Source organism: Pinus tabuliformis, chromosome 2_1 (assembly GCF_031772625.1).
Source record: "Pinus tabuliformis cultivar Carrire ecotype Pingquan chromosome 2_1, CPIR1, whole genome shotgun sequence".
NCBI classification, from domain to species: domain Eukaryota; kingdom Viridiplantae; phylum Streptophyta; class Pinopsida; order Pinales; family Pinaceae; genus Pinus; species Pinus tabuliformis.
Genome location: NC_142299.1, coordinates 252,976,774 through 252,992,967, shown reverse-complemented (window position 1 = coordinate 252,992,967; position 16,194 = coordinate 252,976,774). Strand labels below are relative to the sequence as shown.

The window sequence follows — 16,194 nt, the reverse complement described above, 5'->3', positions numbered from 1 at the left end:
AATTTGTAATTTTGTTGAGCTAACTCATTACACTCATATGCTTTTTGCAGCACAATGGTGGGAGGCTTTTGGTAGCCGCTGTCCTGAATTGCAGAGGTTTGCAATTCGTATTTTGCGTCAAACTTGCAGTGCTACTAGGTGTGAGCGCAATTGGTCTGTCTTTGAGAGGATTCATACAAAGAAGAGAAACCGTTTGGATCAAAAACAGTTAAATGATCTAGTCTATGTCCAATACAACCTCCGGCTCAGACGCAACCAATTGCTGAACAAAATCCCTGATTCTGATCCCATTGTGTTGGAAGACATTGATCCAACATCGGATTGGGTAGTGGAGAGTCATCCAGCAGAGTTTGATTCTGATGAGGATCTTGATTTTGATTTACAGGTGGAGGCATCACTCGAACATAATGTTCAATTGAATGCAGATCCTGATCCACTTGTACCAGCCTCAGGGCCAATGCCAAGTCCTCTAGTTGCAGGCGCTTCTTCAGTGGAGCCACGACAGAAGCGCATATCTCGTCTATCTCAGCTTGCAGCGGTTGCACAGCCTGCTAGTGCTACCACTTCTACAGTTGCGGTTGGAGATGATGAGGGGGAACCATGGGCCCCCCTGTCTAACTCTGATGATGATCCAGATATTGATCCACATGATCTCGGCTCCTCTAGCAGTAGCCAATAGTACTGGTCACAGTTTACTTTTGTTGTAGAGGCCATTTCTAGCCTCCTTGGTTATGTGTTTTTGTTTTGATCTCTATATCATCATCATGTATGTATTGGACAGTGCACTTGGTGCCATTTTGATATAATGGATATATGAATGAGCCTGCTTTGATCATATATTGTCTTCTATCTATATTCTAATGCTGTGTGTTTGGAAACATGACTAAAAATCTTTAAAATTATGTTTTTTTATAAAAAAAAAAAAATATTTAATGTATTTTTTACAACGACTAAGTCATTGAAATCGAGCCGGCCGATTCGATATTGAGTCTGAGTCGGAGTCGGAGTCAGAGTCGAAGTCGACCCTCAGCCGAGTCGGTGTCGGAGTCGGAGTTTTAAAACATTGATTTATATAGAAATGTATAGAAGATATGAGATGATATGATTGTTACAAATGAGCCTCTACTTATATACCTAGTTAGGTGCCCCTTCATGAACAGTCGTGTCCTTAAAGACATGCCTCTTCATAACTAATTATTATTAAATTAATCATTATTATTGTTTATTATTATTTTTATATATTTTATTCATAACAATCGAGGAAAGGGGTAACTTAGGTCCCGCAATTGTTCCCTCCTCACATTATAATGCTCAAAGATGAAGTAAACCCCTGCCATATCACTAACCACTTGCACCTATTGATTGATGTGTCAGCATAGATACGACATCAAATAGGTCTTACAATAAAATATGATTTGTTTTTCTAGATCCATGCTTTTTTCCAATGTTCCACCAAGTTTCGGGGACGAGGAGGCAAGGGAGCGGGGATATGTAGGAGCGGTCTATGCAAAAGCTCCCCACCAATTTTCAGGAAACATGGGGGGATGTCGGGGTCTTAAAAACTTATAAATATAAAATATAAATCGATGAATCATATAACTGGAACAAATTTTAAACGAAAAGCATGATCACTGATATCATTATCATATAAATTATAATCATACATCATACATGTAATTTTGTAAGTGTATAGTGTAACTACTAGTCTACTAAATTACTAACAATGCACAATGAAAATAAATTATAAAATTATAAATGTTTAAAGTTTTAAACTTTAAACTTTAAACCATATTGATGTTCCACTTCCAACTATGAACATTGAATATTGAATAATATAAAAGTCAAGTCTGATACATGAGAGGTAGTAGACAAAAGGTTGCTTGGCGATGGCGGCAGTGTTCAGTTCAAAGAAAGAGAAAACAAAAAATGAAATGTGAAATGAACATAATGTAAACCCTTCACAGTTGTTCAACAAATATTAAAAAATATGATTTTTTGTTTCATAAAAAAAATTGCGAATTTTTTCTAGGGAAAAGACCCATCAAGACCCCTTAAGACCCCTTTCACCTAAGAAACGACCCCAATTGGAGGAAACGACCCCAAAAACGAAGGAAACAACCCCTTTCAAGTTTCCTCGCATACCCTTTTTTTTGGGAGCATGGGGAAACGTCCCCAAGTCCCCGGAGCGCGAGGGAGCTAGGAAACTCGACCCCCAGTTGGGGGGAAGCGACCCCGTGGAACACTGATTTTTTCAAAGCAAAATAATAAAATATACAACTCTTCAACCTCCTCATCAACTTTCTCAAAAATAGTGAAAAGTGGTTGTAGATCTACTCTTTCTCCGGTGAATAATATTAAAATCGCAATATCACAAAACTACCTCGTATAAAATAATTATTCAAAATGTAACTAGTGTCAGTCTTCATAATGTAATAAAATAATTTTTATCATTGACATATTTATTATTATTATTATTATTATTTGGTCAAAGCATGTTCTTCATGCTTATAAGAGTAAAAAAGAAATTATTTTGAGTCAAAGAAAATGTACTTGAGTCATGTACCATTTGGGCATTTGTAAGAAAAAGAATTTTGAATTCTTTTATTGAGTCAAAGTCCACCAAAATGTACAAATCGGCTCTCCTTGGGAACAAGTCGGCCTAGGCTTCCCCGAACCACCTATTTGACCTCCTGGACAGATATATATAGAGGACAGTTCGATCACTTTGGGGGACACATACACATCATCATCATCATACATATATTCTAATGAAGAAAAGGACGAAGAAGGAGGAGAGAAGGAGCTCGCACAAGTGGAGGAATTTCAGTGAAAAGAAGGCAGAATTTTAGAGCTTATTGCAAACCCGAAATTTCAAGAGTGAGATTTCGGGGAGGCCCGAAATTTCAGGAGACAGACTTCAAGGAGGCCCGAAATTTCAGGAACGAGATTTCAAGAGGTTTACCAATTTGACCTATGTTGACTTTGACTTTGGAAATGACTTGAAGGAGGGTTGGACTTGGATTTTTGATGGCAGTTCTGGTCTTGGATATCTCATTTTGATCTGATTCTAAATGAGAAGGATTGTTGTTGGGTTTTCCCCCTTTTGGGGTTTTGCCTTGGCTTGGAACCTAATTTTGGTGTCTCTTGTCTCTTTGTTTTTCCTGGTTGATTGAACATTTGTATAAATGGTTGATGAAGAAGACATAACACGTAATAAATAGCTATCTAACATTCACAAGTAATTATCAAGACAGAGAAATCAAACCTAATTCTACTCTACACTTGGTTTCTCAACAATAATACGGTCATTATGCCAAATGTGGCCTTTGCAAGGTGGATGCCTCCTTCAAAAATAGCCTCAAAACACACAAAGCTTTGCTCTATGTGCAAGGCATGCTCCACCATGTGTATACATTAATTGCACTCTTCCCATTTAACCAATGTGCAAGGCATCCTCCGCCATGTGTATACATTAATTGCACTCTTCCCATTTAACCAAAATGCTCAAGCAATAAAGTTGGCATGTTCCTCAAAAGAGTTGATCAAAATGCAATGAGAATTTTGACACCGTAAATTTATAACCACCATAACTCAATATTTGCCCAAATTCCTATTATGACCACAATTTGAAAACGCCACATTCATTCTACATCTATTGGCATCGATTTGGAAACAATATGATCAATATGTCAAAAGATATCTACCCGTCATCTAAGCCACCTTTTGAAAAATCCTCCAAAACAGAATATCATATATAATTGTGCAAGAAATGGTCAACATAGGGCAACCTCAACACGTGTGCCAAGGCGTAGATCCATGTGCGAGATTACCAAATTAATCTACTAGATATATAAAGCAAGGGGACAACCCCATCAAAATAGCAATAAAATAATCTCATCCTTCAACATATGTGCCATCATGAGTAAAACAAGGGAGCACTCCTCTAGTAATGGTAGTCTACATCATTAAGAATTATCCCATGTGCCAAGAAGTTCCAACCAATCAAGGGTGTCTAGGTACAAAGTACTCCAAACAAGTTAAAAGCATCAAAATCTAATCGTTGAAAGGGCTAGAATCTAGAAATGTGTGATCAATGTGAGAGCTCAACTAAACTCATGAGCAAAGGATCTCAAGACAATGATCCAATTCCAAACAATGCCCAAAGTTCTAGAGTGCTTCTCTTAAAGAACCCTCTTGGAAGGCTACAACCATCTAAACGAGCAAGCATACCAAAGCAACACCATGATAAGGTAGCATGCTACATAACCATCAAAGTACATACCAAGAGGATGATCCAATAATCAAAGGTATGCAACATGAAAAACAATGACCATGACAATCAACCAAGAAGAAAATGAGTCTCCTTGAAGTGAAAACTTCTAGATGCGCAAAGAAAGATATATATATAAATATTTATTAATAATTAATTGACAGATGATGATTGTTTACAGTGGGGGTTCCTGGGTTATATATCGCCATGGGCACCCTTTGGGGAAAGGGCATGATCTTATGATCGTGCCCTTTCGTCTAATTAACCTAAAATTAAATACTAACTAATTTTTTACATAACATTGCCTTCCTCTCGAAAGAATGCTTTGTCCTCAAAGCATACGTAACGACGGATGTTGTTGACAAAATTCTTCATTTTCCCAAGAAGCGTCTTCCTCGGGTAAGTCCTTCCACTTGATCAGATATTCCAAGATGATCAACGTCCCACACTTTAAAAGGTCTTGGATTAATCTCTCAATTTTCGTCTTTTGGTGATGTGGATATCGATATGGCTTGATGTTGACGGGGTCTGACCCTGCCTTGACTTCTATTGTATGCTCAATTTCCCTATTAGGTGGCATTTTCATAGGTCAGTCTTGAAATACTTTTTCATGCTTCTGAATTAGAACTTGTATCTCTAGTGACTCTTCACTGGTCATATTTGCAGATAACATTTCTAATTGGTGACATTGTACTACATAAGCGGGTGCTCCTTTTCGACTGAGCTTCATCATCTGAGATGATGATACAACTTGATTTTCTGGTTGCTTGGAATCCGTGTAGTTTGTACTTTTGACCTCCCCATTTGAATTTTATAAATTGTACTTGATGGTTGGCGACATAAGTACCTAAAGTTCATAGCCATTGGATACCTAAAACTACATCTACTCATCCTAACAGTACTGTGAAGAATTGAGACTCTAAATTAAAGTCTTAAATCTACAATTTGACCTTATGGCATTTCCCCACCTTTTCAATCTTCTTACTGTTAGTTATCATCACTTTCATGTTTGATAAGAGAAATGAAAAAATATTGAGTCTCTTTGCCACGCTTGCATCTAAAAAATTGTGTGTGCTACCAGAGTCGATGAGAACCACTACATTGTTCTTCTTTATGTGTCCTTTTAACTTTAAGTTCTGAGGTTGTGATATACCTGCCATAGCTGATAGTGACACTTGCGGAATACTTCCGTCATCTAATTCTGGTGAGAATTCTGGGGCATTTTCTATTTCTTCTATGTCAGAATCTTCACTGTTTGAATCAGTGGTTGCTTCACAATTATATAGGTTCTTTGGTTCTTTTCCTTTAGCACATCTATGTTTGGAGTCCCACTTCTCACCACAGCGTTTGAATTTACCCTCTTTTATCCTTTGTGTTTCCACATTAGATTTTTCATCTTTACAATGATGTGGTGAAACATATATTGTATTATTTGAGTCCACATACTGGGGTATTCTTCGTCTTGAATATGTTTTTTTCCGATTTTGACCAATAAATTTGTTCGAATTTCTTTTCGGCTATTTTTGCTTTTCATTTCACTACTTCTATTGATGTAATGTCATGCATCTCAAGTTCTACTTGTAAATGGGTTTTGAGTCCTAAGACGTATGATTTAATTAGACGAGATTTTGATAACCGAGGTACTCATGTTACTAAGGTCTCCCATTCTTTAGTGTATTCGTCCACACTTCCTTTTTGTCGTAATTTGATGAGTTTTGAAAAGAACTCTTCTTCCTTTACACCTTGGAATCTTTTAAAGAATGCATCCTTAAATTTTTTCCAACTAATGACGTGTGTTGTCTTTTTCCACCATATATACCAATTATATGCTTCCCCTTCCATTTTCATGGATGCGTGCCTGAGCTTTTCATCATCATCATTGATGTCATATATCTCAAAGTATTCTTTTGCTTTATTTATCCATGCAACATTGTTTTTTTCCTTTCCATCGAATTTAGGCATCTCGACTTTTGCCCTTCGCTGGTATGTTGCTAATGGTTGAGCGAAAAAGGGGTGTTGATTGGTAAAGGTATCCCAGAGTTGCTTGTTTGTAAGAATTGTGTTACTCATTTCTTGGTGGGGTGTTGCTGATTTTTTTGGGGATTTAGCTTTTTCATGAGAGTCTGTTGATTTCGTTGAATCTGATGAGTTGTGTTCTTGATTTTCTTCATCTTCTTGTAGTAGTTGTGCGGTTGTATAATTCATCTTTTTACACAGAAGTTTTAGCAATGTTAAGGCTTCTTTGAGATCTACTTCTGTTTGGACACGGTGATTTTCCATCTTTATTTCTATTCGATTTGTCATATCCTGAAGATTTTTGATATTGTCAGCCTGCCCCTTAAGCTTGATCTGGAAATCATCTAATCTTTTATTGACCTCATCGTGGTTGTTATTTATCTTATGCTCTGCGTCAACCAATTTTTTTTGGAAATCCGCCATTGTCATTGTCGACATTGAGCAAGTTTGTGGGGGCGTGTATTTATCTGCCAGCTTAAAATAAAAAATAAATTAAATTAAATATATATTTTTTAATTAATTAAATTAATGTTATATATAACTTTATAACTTATAATTGAATTACAGTTATGTATTATATATATGTGTGTGTGTGTGTGTGTGTGTGTGTATTTATACCATTGTTTTAAGAAACGGTCGTTTCGATACCGAAACGGCCGGGTTGATCCGAGCCATTACCCTCTGCTGTGACCCGGCCCTTGGAACGGTTTGACTGGCCGAGTCAGCCATGACTCGGCCAACTCGACCGTTTTTGTATTGACTCGGCCGAGTCATAACCAGTGGCCTGTAACCCCATCAAAACAGCGATTTGACATTTTTTTAATGAAATTTTGAAGTGTTTGCTGATTGGTTTGAACTCCAATGTGTTTTATGAATTAGTTAAATGTTATTTGGGGTCCATTTCCCCCTCCCAAACCCTATTTAACACACTCAAATGCTCTCTACTATTGATATGCTATTCAAATTTCATGGTAATGTTAAATTCTTAAAGTAAAAGTGACATTCTCCTTAATCTTCATTTTCATCCTTTTACTTAAATTTTTAACATTACCATGAAATGACTCAGGATGTTTGAGAGTGGTTTCGACCTCATTGGATTTCATATGGAGAAAGTAGAATTTTAGATTTCATTCAAAATCCAGCAGACTTATCAGTTTTTCAGGATTTCAAGATTGGAGGATTGCAATGTTTCCATTGAATTTTGTCATGTATTAGGGTATGGAACTCGTATTTAATCAAGAGCACCAATCCCTCTATGTACCTTGATGTTAGTGACATTGGTTGTCGAACTCCTCTGGGATTCGCTCCCAAACCAGGAGCTTCTGAAAATGTCGCTCCCGCTCCCGTTTTCGCTCTCGCTCCCCACTTTCGCTCCTGCTCCCAACTTCCAAGTAACACTGAGCCAGATGATGTTGGCAACTCTAGCAGTAGCCAATAGTACTGGTCACAGACTTTTGTTGTAGAGGCCATTTATAGCCTCCTTGGTTATGTGTTTTTGTTTTGATCTCTATATCATCATCGTGTATGTATTGGACAATGCATTGGGTGCCATTTTGATATAATGGATATATTCATGAGCCTACTTTGATCATATGTTGTCTTCTATCTATATTCTAATGTTGTGTGTTTGGAAACATGAATGAAAATCTTTAAAATTATGTGTTTTTATAAAAAATAAATATTTAATGTATTTTTTACAATGACCGAGTCATTGAAATCGAGCCAGCCGAGTTGATACCGAGTCGGAGTCGGAGTCGGAGTCGACCCTCGGCCGAGTCGGAGTCGGAGTCGGAGTTTTAAAACATTGATTTATACAGACAGTCACGTCCGCTGATGGATCACCTCCCGTTTGACCATTCAAAAGAAAAAACCTTCAAGCGGATATCACCGCAGCGATTATTCCAAGTAACCGCAGGTCCACCACACAAAATCGTAGGTCCCTCTGCAGAGAAAAACAACGCAGGTTCCCGCAGGTTCAGCGTATTACCGCTGGTTACCGCAGAGCTTGCCGCAGGTTACCCTAGAATCCTCTAGCGTAGCGTATCACCTTCTAACGCTGCAGTGTGTTTGGCTGTGGTGTGAAATTACCGTACGTAGTTAGCTGTTTAGCCGCAAAGCCTGTAACAACACCTCCAGGCAGAACACGAATAGTCCACACACATTGCTATTTTCTGAAAAAGCCCATAGGGCCTAATGGCCGGCAAAACTTGTGGGTGTCACCAATTCGTGTTGGCTCTGATACCAGATGAAGTGAAAACTTCTAGATGCGCAGAGAAAGATATATATATAAATATTTATTAATAATTAATTGACAAATGATGATTGTTTACAGTGGGGGTTCTTGGCTTATATATCGCCATGGGCACCCTTTGGGGAAGGGCATGATCTTATGATCGTGCCTTTTCGTCTAATTAACCTAAAATTAAATAATAAACTAAAATTAAATACTAACTAATTTTTTACATAACACTCCTCCACCAAAACAACATCCAATCAAGTGAATGTACTATCTCCAAGTCAAACCCAAAAGCTTATGAAGATAAATCCTGCAAACCATCCATATGCGTGAAGAAGATCACACATGCTAACCCTATGTTGATGAAAAACTGTTTCTTGTTTACATCCTTGTGCCTTCCTCTTTGTCAGTTTAAGATCTTTGCCTTAGATTTCTTCATTTGCTCCATCTCTGGCCCATAACACCATTTTTTTTCATTTCCAATTTTTCAGTTGTGGAGTGAAAATCGATCACACAAGACTACTAGTAATTGGTGTTGATCATTATAGCTCAGGTAGGTATTTCTGCACAAGACTAAGTGTCTAGGCATGCAAAAGTTGCCCAAAGTCTCTTTAGAATACTTGCTCAAGAATTGAGTAAGTTGCTTTTGCAATTTAGCCCAAGCACATAATTCATTATGTTGGCTATTGAGCTAAAGAAACTAAGGAAATGTATTTATTTTAGTGAATTATGTTTTAATCTCAACCATTGATCTCAAGTGAGGCGAGATCTAATCTCAGTCATCAATCACTTTGGAGATTAGGGTTAGGGATTTAGCTCAATGAAAATTTGTAAAAGCAAGGAGATCCAGATCAGCGAAGGCTAGGAGTCAATCAGCTGGATCAGATCCATATATCTTGTTTGTAAATTTCTCAAAGGACCATTATCCCAGGACGGGAGCCCAAGTAGGTTCTAATTATTATTAATGAAGAACTGATTTGATTGGGAAGAATGTTAGTGTCTGTCTAATATGTAGTTGAAATTGGTTATTGTGCTTACACTGAATAATTTTTGTTTATGTTACGAACTCAGCTGTGATTTTATTCAGTAGACATAAAATCAGCTAGGAATTTATTGCCAAGTGCCAGGTTCAGAATTTAACAGGTGGCATTGCCACCATCAGCACTATGCCAGTTTACTGCTTCTGCTAAACAGTAATGGTAAATGGACAGCAATAAAAGATAAAATATAAAGATAATAATAAAGGAAAGAAGAAAAGTGTAGGGAGCAAACTATAGATTTATACGAGGAATTTCAACATATCTGGAATAATTTCAACTCAGGTTGCTTGGAAAATTTCGTAAAGTACCAGCTGAAGATGGTCTTCCAGTGTTGGCACTCTAGTACTAAATACATTTAAGGTGATCACATTTGCATCTATTACAAACAAAGGAAACCTTAAGAAACTCTTGGATCACAAGCATTCTAGTCCATAATATTGGATTTGTCTGTCAGACAAGTGGGTTATTCAGTTAACAACCTGACAAATGTTTGATCCCCAATAATCTGCATGATATCTGAAACAGGAGAAACGTCCAACAGAGCTGCAGCTCGTGGCATCACATTTTTCCCAAAAGAAGTTGAGGCGGCAATTATATGTGAATAAGAGCCATTCTGTTGAACTAATCGGATTAGCTCTGCCCAGGGTTCAGCTAATGGATGTTCAAATTTCTCTGAATCTGCAATAAACACCTGCCAAAAAATTGGTACTTTTGTTAGAAGAACATCACAAATGCTTCACTGACCATAAGTAGCACAAATCCGATACCGGCAAACTGAAGATTCCAGCAGTGGATATCTAACAGAAATCCTGCCTTAGCATAGAGTTAATATTTTGCTATAAAAAAATTGGAATATGGATGCCTAAAAAACCTTATTTTCTATTCAATTTGCAGCTGGATCTCATATGTTTTTGTTTTGAATGGTATGCTTTTCAATGAACTCATACCCAGATATCATCTAACAAACTTACAGAGCAGTTTTAAGGTGAAGATTTACAAGAAAGGACAAGCATCGCATGTACTTAATACAAAATTATGATGACTATCTGTTTTTGACGCAAAAGACCATCAAATCCCAGCTCAGATTTTTAAACATCAATAGTAAATGATATAAATCTGCCACTTTAGCATCATAACAAAGTTATGGAATTCTAGCAAAACAGACAATATACGGATTCTAGTTTGTCCTATAAGAGATTATGACATGCATATAGTCGTTGTGCATAGCAGAATAGCAGAAATTCTAGCATGAAAAAGAAAACACGAGAAAAGAACTCTGAGGAAAAAATAAATGGTAGAGACATATCAAATTCAAATTAAAGATAAAATTAATTTTACCTGGGAATTCTTGTCCCATACAATTGTGCAAGAACCCAAATCCAAATTCTGAACAGCATATTATTTAAAGATCACTAGGATACTAATATAAAAATCTCCAAAGATGGGAAGCATAGCTAGAATTCTCCAATAAAATTTCCATTTCCACTTTTCGGTCATATTCAAAGCTTGGGTGGGCCTAATGGTTAAGAACATATGCTTCATTGTAAGAGGTCACAGGTTCAAATCCAGAGGGGGTTAGAGTATGTACACCTTCGTAGACTTTAGCAGTCAATTTACTGCACAGATGCAGGTCCCTTGTCCCATAAACAAAGGGTTCTCATACACCAATTTGGTGTCTGATTTGGCCATCACCTTAAAAGTAGATTATTATTATTATTATTATTATTTAATATCAGCTAGCAAAGTTTTATCGCCTATAATGTTCACCTGCAATATTCAAGGAGGGACTTCCTTGAGTTGGGGCGGGCACCTGGCTAAGTAAATGCTGTTGAAATTTAACCCAAACTCTGAGTTGGAAACCTATTCAATAATTTACACAGTAAGATTGACCCAGAAATTGTTGCACTATTTTTGTTTTGAGCCCCCTTGTCATAGGTGACATGACCAGATTTTCTAGTAGTTGGCGACCCCACTACTAGCGCATATCCTTGGACATTGTTGATTGAGTCTATCCCACATAGCTTGGCGGTCCCAAGGAAAATGGTTTCCTATGTTCTACCAAATTTTGGGAACAACGGAGCGTCGGAGAGCTCTGAGGCACAAAGGGGATGTGTGGGAGAACCCCCAAATTCTAGGAAAATCCAAGGTGAACATGGGGATGTGGGGTCCCAAGCATAAGCGTCCCCGTCTCTAACATTATAAAAATAAAAATAAAAAATAATAATGATAAGATCCCAACAATAACAATTCATACCATGCAAATTTATCACTATACAGTATAATGCAAATGTTATAATCCCGTCAATCCTGAAATCCGAAAAACTATTAAGTTTGTTGAGTTCTAAATGGGATATGAAATTCTATTTTCTTCATATGAAGGTTAATGAGGTTGAAATTCTACTTTCTATCGTTTTACTTTAAGAATTTAATATTACCATTAATTACCAAGGTCCTAGACTCCTCAAAGCTCTATTCTTTATTTTTTTCTATCTCCATGGATTGTTAGATAAAAAACTTGAGGGGAGTGCCTAGGCATCCCCCCTTCTAGGGAATGGAGCACTCAAACATCCCCCTTTTGGGGAAATGTGTCCCCCACATTGGGGAAACATTTCCCCATATGTTTCCACAAGTTCCCCCCAAAGGGGGGTGGGGGAAAACATTTCCCTAGGCATCCCTAGTCCTCGCAACATGGGAAACGTGGGGGCGTGTCCCCACCTGGAGGATACATCACCATGGAACACTGAAGGTTTCCCTAAATAAGGTAGGGTGGAAACCTTTTGGCGATCCAATAGTTCACAAGGTGTGTAGTTAGGTACAATCATTCAACTGGTGAGCTCAATTGCCAAAGTTCAATTGTTCAAGTATAACATTTCATATTTTACTTAATATGTTAAATTTCTTTGTTGAACTTGTTGATCATTCATGTGTCAACTACCCTATAGCAAAGTACATTTCAGAGTAGTCAAAATATTTCAGATTTCATCATCATCATGCAGCTTCTTGTCTTCAATTGTAATCCAAATTCTACAGTCCTGTGGGCCATTATGTAAAAATTATTCTAGTATGTTATAAATCCATATAACACATCTAGGTAAATTTATGATTTTTGCTAGAGAGTTTCACTCTAGGGAGTAGTTTTTTTTCCTTAGCTAATTATTTATGTTTTTCAACTGCAAATAATTGGTTAAGTTTTTTCCCAAACATACCCCAAGACTAGAGTGGGGCTTGATGGTGAAGTCTTAAGCAAGTCCTAGTGTATAGAGTCTATGTAAATTGTCATACTAGATCATGTCTAAAGTGTCACGGAATTTGGTTGTGTATAGAGGTCATTTTTTTAATTGTCAAAATTCCCCTTTTGGACGGGATTTTTATGTAATATTTGATGTAAAGATGAAAATCTGTGAGGTCTATAGAAGTTCTAGGGGGTATGAGTAATTAAAATTACACCTTAACCCCTAAACTTTCTATCTTTGAAGATGGAAAAATATGTTTAAAGTTTAAACCCCTCTAGCGTCATTGTTTTTATTTTCCGGCAAAAATGCAAAATAATTAGCTGGAAAATGGTCAGAAAATTAAAATGAGAGAAAAATAAAATTTTCTCCAAGTGAAAAATATTAAAAAAGGGATATGCACTTTCCAAGAAAGGAATCTCCACAAAACAGGCAAGGAAAAATCCCAGAAAAATTCGATGGGTCCAAAAGAAAATAATGCTCCAAGGAAAATCGAATTTGTAGGTCCAAGGTGGTTAAATTGAAGGAGAAAATTTCGAGGAAAAATATATTTGGTCTGAGATCAGCTCCATCTTCAAGGAATTTGAACTTTTTCCTCCAAATCAAGGGACGAGATTGTTTTGACATGGATCAAGCTTCCAATTAGTTGTTTTATTGCAGGATCAAGTCAAAATTTTGCAACTGATTGGACCTAGCCGTTTTCACTTGGAGAGGGAACTAGATCCCTCATTTTTTCTATTAATTGAGCTCAAGGCTTCTCATTGTAACACATTGTAATCAAGCTCTTGGCTAAGAAACTCTGTTGGATTTTGTAATATTTTCATCAGTAATAAAAGAAAGTCTTTGGGGGCAAAGCTATGGTGTTATTCTTCAATGTATTATGGTAATATCTTTTTGATCTATTGTGCTTAAATATTCTACTGGTGTTTTTACTTGTTATTTCCATTGCCTTTTGGATTTATTGGTGTATAATCTTGCATCATTATTTTAATTGGTGAAACACTTTAGATTGGGCAGATCTAGTGGATTCTTGTTTGAACCACAAGACTTCCTTCTCACTGTGCCATCCAATTCCTATGGATCTAATAAATTTTTCGAAAGTGTGTAGAAACTATTTTGTTTGATCAGATCTTGGGCACTTGAGGACATTCTTGTTTGAATCAACCAACTACTTAGGACATAAGAGCTAAGAACCCATAGTGAGATTTCTCAAAGACTTATCATTTGGAAATTTGAAGGAGTTTTCTTGCCATTTGCTCCACAATAACTTATTTATCTTCAAATCTCTTATTTTAATGGGCATTAGATAGATCTGGCTAAATTAAAGCACATTCCTATTGATTTAGGAGCGGAGTCGTACTCATACTCCTTAGATCTAGTAGATTTGTAATTTGTATGTGAACTTTGTATAAAGATCTAACCCTTGTGATATAATTTTGTTCATCCTGTGTATATTTTGGTTTTTCTTCATCACTTTCTTACGGATCTGAGAACAAGGGCAGGGTTTGGTTTTGGATCTTATCTTGTAGTTGGTTTTATTTCAAGATCAAGAGGAAATCGACGGTTTTATCCAGTCGCTAGGGTTTTAAAGAACCTTCTCCAATTTTTTGAGGCTCAGATCTAGTAAAGAAACCTTGTTTTAGGCTTACCATAAATTTGCAAAAAAAAAATTGAGTTGCAGACCCTTGAGGGTCCTTCTCTCAAGACTGAGAGCAATTATCTTGATCCATTGACATTTCTGCATTTAAAATTGAATTTTTCCAAAGGGATTTGACACTTTTTTTAGGGAGAATCACATTTGAACTTTGAAGGCTTGAAATTTTATTGCAAAATTTTTAGGGAGGCCACAAGCATTTGAAAACCTTCCTCTGTTTCAAATTCAAATCTCTTAAGGGTTTTCATTCATAGAAAAAAAAATTACAAATTTTTTCTTAAGTTTTCCTCAAAATTTTGACAGATCTAACTGGAGGTTTCACTTTTTTGCAGATCTATAATGATATAATCTCGTTGGAGAAGCCACAGGCCCTAAAGGCCTTTCCGTTTTTTTCTAGCCATCGAATTAATGGGTTTTAACTTTTAAGTTTTGTGGCTTATATAGTTTTATTGCAAATTTTTAGGAAGGCAGCAAGCCATTTTGTCACTGATCCTCTAAGCCGCAAGCATTTAGAGGCTTCATTCTGCTCTTAATAATTGATTTCTAACCCTAAATATTTTTGCAGAGAAAGCCAAATTTTTTGAGGGGTTTATCATCCAATTTTTGGCAAAGGACATGTCATTTGGAGTTCATATTTTCTTTACAAATTTTCTAGAGGGAAGCCACAAGGATTTAGGGCCTATTTTCCTTAGGCCAAGGGCTCAAAGAGGCTGTAAAGTCCTCTAGCGTGAAGACCTTTCAAACATTGGCATATTGCAGAGATTGCCAAAATTTTCTAAGGGTCTAACCTCTGAAATCTTAAGAAAATTTCCCATAAATTTTTATAAAATTTAATTTGAAATTCTAGATTAATTTTTAAGGTAAGTCATGAGCTGTTGAGACCTATTCCTCTCTAGGTCGTGAGCATTTGGAGATAATTGTCCATATTTGTAAGGGCCACAGTCAATTGGAAAGTTTTGGAGCAAGTTCTTTGAGGAGTTTGCAATCAAGTTTTCAAGCAGATCTATCACCATCCGTCTTGTAATTTCCTCATTTATTTTTTGTGTATCTTGAGGCAGGGTTTCCATTATTGTTGTAGGAGTCTATCATTGTAAAACCCTTCTTGAAGATTTGAAACCCTTATCTCTATTTAGAAGGGTTCATCTCAGTGTAGTCAAAATAATAAAAGTGATCTTGTTCTTGAAGGACGCTTGGGATTTTCCCATGGTATCCCTCCTCCTTATTTAAAAGCGATACACGGCTCAAAGTTACCTGGTCTTACAAGGCTCTTAAGTTAGATATGGAATTAAAATCACACAAAGAATAGACAACATTGAACTAAATGCAAAGAGATCAGACATAAAAGAGAGTTACCTGAGAGACCGATGGATAACTTGAGGCTGCCTGAGTAGCTGCAGCATGTAGTGATGGTCCAGAACCAGCCATTAAAAGTGAAACAGGAGTCTCTTTGCCTAATGCTTGTGCAGCTGCTATAGCATTCATTGATGATTCTTTGATGGAACCACCTTCATGTTCAGCCAAAATCAATGTCCTTAACTGCACAAAGACTAGGCTATCAGCATTAGAATCAACCAAAAATACCTTATAGCTCAAACTTCAACTTCAAACATAATCTAAATAATCGACTATCATAACTTAACAATGTGATGGGCAATATTTGAGAAGGCTTATACCGTAGCAGGAGAGGGATGGGTTAATATATCACCCGAAAGGAAAAAATAAACTTCGTATTCTTGGGTCTGGGTTCA

General features: G+C 36.8%; 1 protein-coding gene across 1 annotated transcript in view; it reads right to left on the bottom strand.

Moving 5' to 3' along the window:
- The window catches only part of ETFALPHA (electron transfer flavoprotein alpha), a 189,377-nt gene that overhangs the window by 164,410 nt on the left and 8,773 nt on the right, over window positions 1-16,194 (bottom strand). Inside the window, exons 2-3 of the mRNA XM_089402523.1 lie at window positions 15,800-15,982; window positions 10,042-10,253 (exon numbers count right to left, since the gene is read on the bottom strand). Of these exons, the coding sequence (XP_089258649.1) occupies window positions 10,042-10,253; window positions 15,800-15,982 (395 nt within the window). The remainder of the gene's footprint in view (window positions 1-10,041; window positions 10,254-15,799; window positions 15,983-16,194) is intronic.